The sequence below is a fragment of the Parus major genome, chromosome 7 (assembly GCF_001522545.3).
Source record: "Parus major isolate Abel chromosome 7, Parus_major1.1, whole genome shotgun sequence".
Taxonomy (NCBI): Eukaryota; Metazoa; Chordata; class Aves; order Passeriformes; family Paridae; genus Parus; species Parus major.
Window position 1 is genome coordinate 36,471,221 of NC_031776.1, and position 5,533 is coordinate 36,476,753.

At 43.1% G+C, this 5,533-nt stretch overlaps 1 protein-coding gene across 1 annotated transcript in view; it reads right to left on the minus strand.

Annotated features, from left to right (window-relative positions):
• Positions 1-5,527, minus strand: part of PRPF40A (pre-mRNA processing factor 40 homolog A) — a 19,415-nt gene extending 13,888 nt beyond the window's left edge. Inside the window, exons 1-7 of the mRNA XM_015634019.3 lie at positions 5,475-5,527; positions 3,997-4,134; positions 2,641-2,721; positions 1,308-1,338; positions 1,080-1,102; positions 288-365; positions 90-200 (exon numbers count right to left, since the gene is read on the minus strand). Coding sequence (XP_015489505.1) covers positions 90-200; positions 288-365; positions 1,080-1,102; positions 1,308-1,338; positions 2,641-2,721; positions 3,997-4,134; positions 5,475-5,510 — 498 coding nt within the window. The 5' untranslated portion in view covers positions 5,511-5,527. The remainder of the gene's footprint in view (positions 1-89; positions 201-287; positions 366-1,079; positions 1,103-1,307; positions 1,339-2,640; positions 2,722-3,996; positions 4,135-5,474) is intronic.
• Between the last annotated feature and the right edge of the window lie 6 nt (positions 5,528-5,533).

Here is a 5,533-nt window from a genome sequence, read left to right on the forward strand (position 1 = left end):
GGGCTCGTGTTTCCCCAAAATCCCAGAATTTATTTGGGATTGGGCTTGTGTTCCCCCAAAATCCCAGAATTTATTTGGGATTGGGATACCTCAGCAGGGGTTTTGAGGTCATCTGGTTTCTCCCACGTGGACTGCTTGGTCTCAGTGTTGTAGTAATAAGTTCTTCCATCCGGGGATTTGTGCTCCGTCCACGTGGATTTCTGGGAAAATCCAAGCCAAATTAAGAATGGAGCAAAAGAAAAAAAAAATAATGGGATCAAAATCCATAAAAATAGTGGGATACAAACCTGCTTGGAGTGGTCCTCGCTGGCAGAGCTGGTGGTGGTGGAGCTTTGCTGGACTGTGGAGACCACGGGATGCGTCGTCTGAGGAGGAGACACAACAGGGCTTGGAAAATCCTCATTAATTGATTAATCCTCCTTAATTGCTGCGTTTCACCCAAATATCCTGAATTTTCCAGGTGGCTCAGCAGCACAGGAAAGGCAGGGAGCCAAAATCACACCTTAAGGCAGTTATTTGTCCCAAAAAAAGAAACATTTTTGGGAATGGAGCTGTTCAATCCTACATTCCAGAGGGCCTAATTCCCAGTGGGAAGTGGAAGGGAAAGGCTCAGACTACAACTCCAAGTCAGAATTCCAGCAGCATTCCCTGTTCCCAAAACTTGAGGGAAGCTTCAGGGAGATTCTGGGTTCCTGAGCTCACTCACTCCCACCACAATTCCTGCTGCTTTCCCTGGCCAGTTTTCCTATGAATTCCCTGGAATCAGGGCTGTGGATCAATGATTGGATATGGCCATGGAAAACTGGATTTCCTGATGCTCCCATGGCACATTATTTCAATAAGATGGAAATTGAAATAACTGAAATTGAAATAATTGAAATAGAATAACTGAAATTGAAATAATGTGGATATCACCTGTATTTCATCATTCTGTTGGGTCAAGGCCCACAGATTTCAAGGAACAACCAAGGGGGAGGAAAAAAAAAATAGAATTAAGGTTTTCCTTGAAATCCCTAAAACCAAGTTTGCCCCACACCACACTGGAATTCCAACTTCCTGGAATTGTGCTTTCCACATACCTGAGTTCCAGGAGGGGTCACACCTGAAAAAGAAATAATTCAAAATTAATAAAAGCTTTGGTTGCTTCATTTTTCTATAAATTTCTCCATGGAAAAAAATGTCCTGGGCACGAATGGAGATTCCAGGAGTGAAATGCTCCATTCAGCTTTAGGGAAAAGTGGATTTTTTTTCATGTTTCAGCTGATTTTGGTTCAATATTTTGAAATTCTAGTGAGTTGTTTACTCACCTACTTGTGCGTCCATGCTGTTCACTCCCGGCTGTAAAAATAATTCAATTAAAACAATTAAACATTGAAACAATTACATTTCAATAATTAATTACTGAGGAATTAAATCCTTAAAAAAAACCTAATATTCATTATCCAAACAAGGCCTTTCTGCCACAAAAGGCTCCTTAAATAAGGATTCCTGCTTCCCTCTTAATTATTCCTGCTCCTTAAATAAGCAATTAGGAGCTTCATTAGGTGGGATAATCATGTGGCAAAAGGCTTGGGGTGTATTCAAGTTGCATTCCTGGAGCTCTTCCTTCCTCAAATTTCTTCCAATTAAGGAAAAAAATCAATAAAATTCCAACTTTTCCCAGTTTTTTAACTTGTGGGTTTAGCTTTAAGGTTTATTTTCAGCTCTTAGCTACACACATGAAATATTCCTCAGGAAAACAGAAAAATTGGTTAAAAAGCAAAAATAAATCACACTGGATCAATTTGAGTTGATATTATCCAATAGGAATAAACCAGGAAATACTCAGGAATTTATTCCGTATTTTAAGAGCATTAATTTGATCAAAATATGAATTTTTTAGTGTATTTTAAAAGCATTAATCTGACCAAAATACTGATTTTCAGAAATTTCACTGCTTCTAACCAGCACAGCAAAGGGTTGTGCTCAGCACTGCAGGAAATTACAGAGGAATTTAGGGATTTAAATCTTCATGAATTAAAAAAAAATAAAAATAATTTGTTTCTACACTGAAATAGCTGGAACTGGTTTTAAGTGGATCTCTTAAAGTTGGACTGAATTTGATTTAATTTAGATTTTTTTTCCCTCAGAGATTTCACCTCTATTTTAACTTTTCCCCTCTCTATTTCCACCCAAATAATTCCTCATTCCTTGAAGAATTTTTATACTCAACTGAATTTCGGGAACTTTTAATAAAAATCTTTCTAATGGATTCAAATCTCTTTAATATTGAATTTAAACTCTTTAAAAAAAATTTCAGCTTGAGAGAGAAGAATCTCTTGGTCAGACAATTTAACAACCCAAGGTCATGGTGCCTCCTGCCAAACTCCAGGAAGTGAAGGATAAGGAATGAAAGGAAAACTAAAAGAAATTTAAATAACTAAAATAACTAAAGGGAACTAAAAGGAATTTAAAGGCTGACAAAAGTCACAAAAAAATCTTATTTTTATAATCATTCAAGAGCCACAGAAAACTCCATTGCAATGAAAATTACATTTAAAATTTCAATCCTTATTTTCTAATTAAAGAAAGCAAAGAGTAAACAACAGCAACTGCTGAAAAGAGGTTTTAAAAACTAAAAAAAAATGAAATTAAACTCACAGGAACCGTGGGCTGCATGGCAGCCTGGGACATGTGGGACATCATCATTCCAGGCATCACCGACTGCATCATTCCAGGCATCTGGAATTCAAGAGTGTTTTCCAGGAATTTTATCATTTGCTCAACACAAAATACAGTATTTGGATTTAAAAGCCCTTATCTGATACTTCTTTTTCATTTAAAAAAAAACAACCCCAAACGTCCCTCCTAGGTAACCAAAAATAAAATGGATTTGTGGGATTGTGATTCCCTTGATGGCATTCCCACCAAACTGGGATATTCCTATTAGGAATGACATGTCCAGATCCCAAAGCTGGATAGGAAATAACAATAAAATCCATTTAAAGTCCAAAGGAATGATATCAAATGATGTGGGATCTGAGTCCATTGCTGAAATCCTCAGTGGAAGCAGGAAAAGCAAAGGTTGGGAATGATTCCTGCAGAATTCCAAGGAATGAATGAACAAAGGAAAGACAAACTCCATTTACCAGCTTTTTGCTCTCCACCTACCAAAAAGTCCTGAGCTGCTCCCTAAAATATGAAATATTGGGATATTCCCTGGCTAAGAGTGGGAATTGTGGAAAAGGAGTTACAAAAAAGCAGGGAAATCAAGCAGAATTTCTGCTTCACCTCCTAACAAACACACACAGTGCTAATGAACCAAATCCTCCTCATTTTTAACAAATTCCCTGATTTTTACCCCAGGAGCTGCAAATCCCCACTGAAAAAATTCCAACCAAGCCTTTACACACTTAAAATTTCTCCCAGTTTAAGGAAAACGTGGATGCTGTGTGCAAGGAATTGCAAAGGAAGAGGAGTTTGGGCTGTCCCCAAAGGTTTCAATCCTGTGGCTGTGTCACCTGCCAGGGCTTTTTCCAACCCCATGTCACCACAACAATGGGATACAGGGATTATAAATCAATCCCAAGGATCCAAGCAGGAATTCTGCAAAAATATTTCTTTATTTCTCCTCCTGCTGTAATGTTCATGTGTCGGATGAGAATTAAAGAAACTGGCTGAGAATTAAATTAATTAAATTAAAGAAATTGGCTGAGAATTAAAGAAACTTGAAGTCCCAAGACAAACTTATTTCTTCAAAATCTACTTCCAAAAAACTTTCATAAATCCCAAACTATGGATTTGTAATTTAAATAATTTTAATAAAAATTTATCATTAAAGTTAGAGGTGCATCAATTACCTGTTCTCATCCCAATTTCTAATTAAAGTTCCAGAGGTTCACCAACTCCCTGCTCCCCATGAGAAGAGTTTTAACCTGGATAAAATCCCTGGAATTACTGGCATTTCCCCACCTCAGGGATCACCATGGGAATGAAATGATGCTGGAATTGCCTTACCTGCCCCATTGGGGGTCCTCCCATGGGGGGCATCATCTGAGGCATCATCCCATGGGGAACTGGGGGCATGTTGGGGGGTCTCTGTCCCATGGGGTGCATCCCCATGGGGGGGTAGTGCGGCATTCCAGGGTGTCCCATCTGGAAAACACCAACAACCAGGCAAACTCAGCACAAACACACTCACCAAAGGCAATAAAGAAGATCCCTGTCCTGTTTTTTTTTTTCTTTTTTAAATTATTCAAACACTTGAAGAAGTTTCTGGTCCAGACAGATGTGACAGCTCCGAGAGAACCTGAAGATAAACCCTGGTCAGAATTTCCCTTTGGAAAACACATTTAGCAGGGAGAAAAAAAATCAAATTATTGAGCACAGAATGCCAGAATTTGGGACCTTAAAGTTCCTCCAGCTCCACCCTCTGGGACACTTTGCACTATCCCAACCTGGCCTTGAACACTTCCAGAGATGGAGCAGCCTGGAATTCCATCCCAGGGCCTCCCCACCCTCACAGGGAAGGATTTCTCTCTCACTTCCCTAACTCTACCACCTTTCAGTCCAAAACCAGTTTTCTAATGAATTTTTCTTATCCCAGAAGACTCCATGGGGCTGGGAATTGCACAAAGAAACCACAAGCAGCTAACGAGCTTTGAAAATTCTGGACAGAACACTTGACTTTTCTCAATCACATCCCCTCACAGCAGTGACAGCTCCTCCTTCCCAAGTCCCAAGTAATTCCAGGTGCAACAGTGCTTCCTAAAAGTCTCCTCTGCCCCTTGCCAGAGTTTTCTTTACTTTCAGAGGGACCTACTACCCTGGTGCTGTCACCAGTTGTGGAGAGTGAGAAAGTCCCACCTGAGCCTCCTTTCCTCCAGGCTGAGCCCCCTTCCCAGCTCTGGGATCCAGTGTGCCCTAGGGGACATCAGGAAGAGCATTCCCAGCAGGTCAGGGAGTGATCCTGCCTCTCTGCTCAGCCCTGGGAGGCACCTCTGGGGTGATCCTGCCCCTCTGGGGTGATCCTGCCCCTCTGGGGTGCTGTGTCCAGCTCTGGATCCTCAGCACAGCAGGGACAGGAGCTGCTGGGGCTGAGGAAGGGCCTGGAGCAGCTCCGTGCCCAGGAGAGGCTGAGGGAGCTGGGGCTGCTCAGCCTGGAGAGGAGCCCCAGCTGAGAGGGGCCCTCAGCCCTGGCTGTCCCCAGGTGTCCCCCGGGTGTCCCTGTGTGCAGGGAGGGCTCCGAGCGGGGCCCAGCAATGGCACCAGAGGTACGGCCGGGGGCTGATGCCCAGGAAGTCCCAGCTGTACATGAGCAACAACTTCCTCCCTGTGCGGGTGACAGGTGCCCGGAGAGAGTCTGGCGTCTCCCTCCGTGGGGGTACCCAGAACCGCCCGGCCACAACCCCGAGCCACGGGACGCCCATCCCACCCAACCCTGGCTCCGGGAGGCGGCTCCATCACCCGCTCCCCCAGCCCGGGCCCGCACTCACCATGAGGGAGCCGCGGTCGACGCCGCCGGGCCGCATGGCGGGGCTGAGCAGGGAGCCTC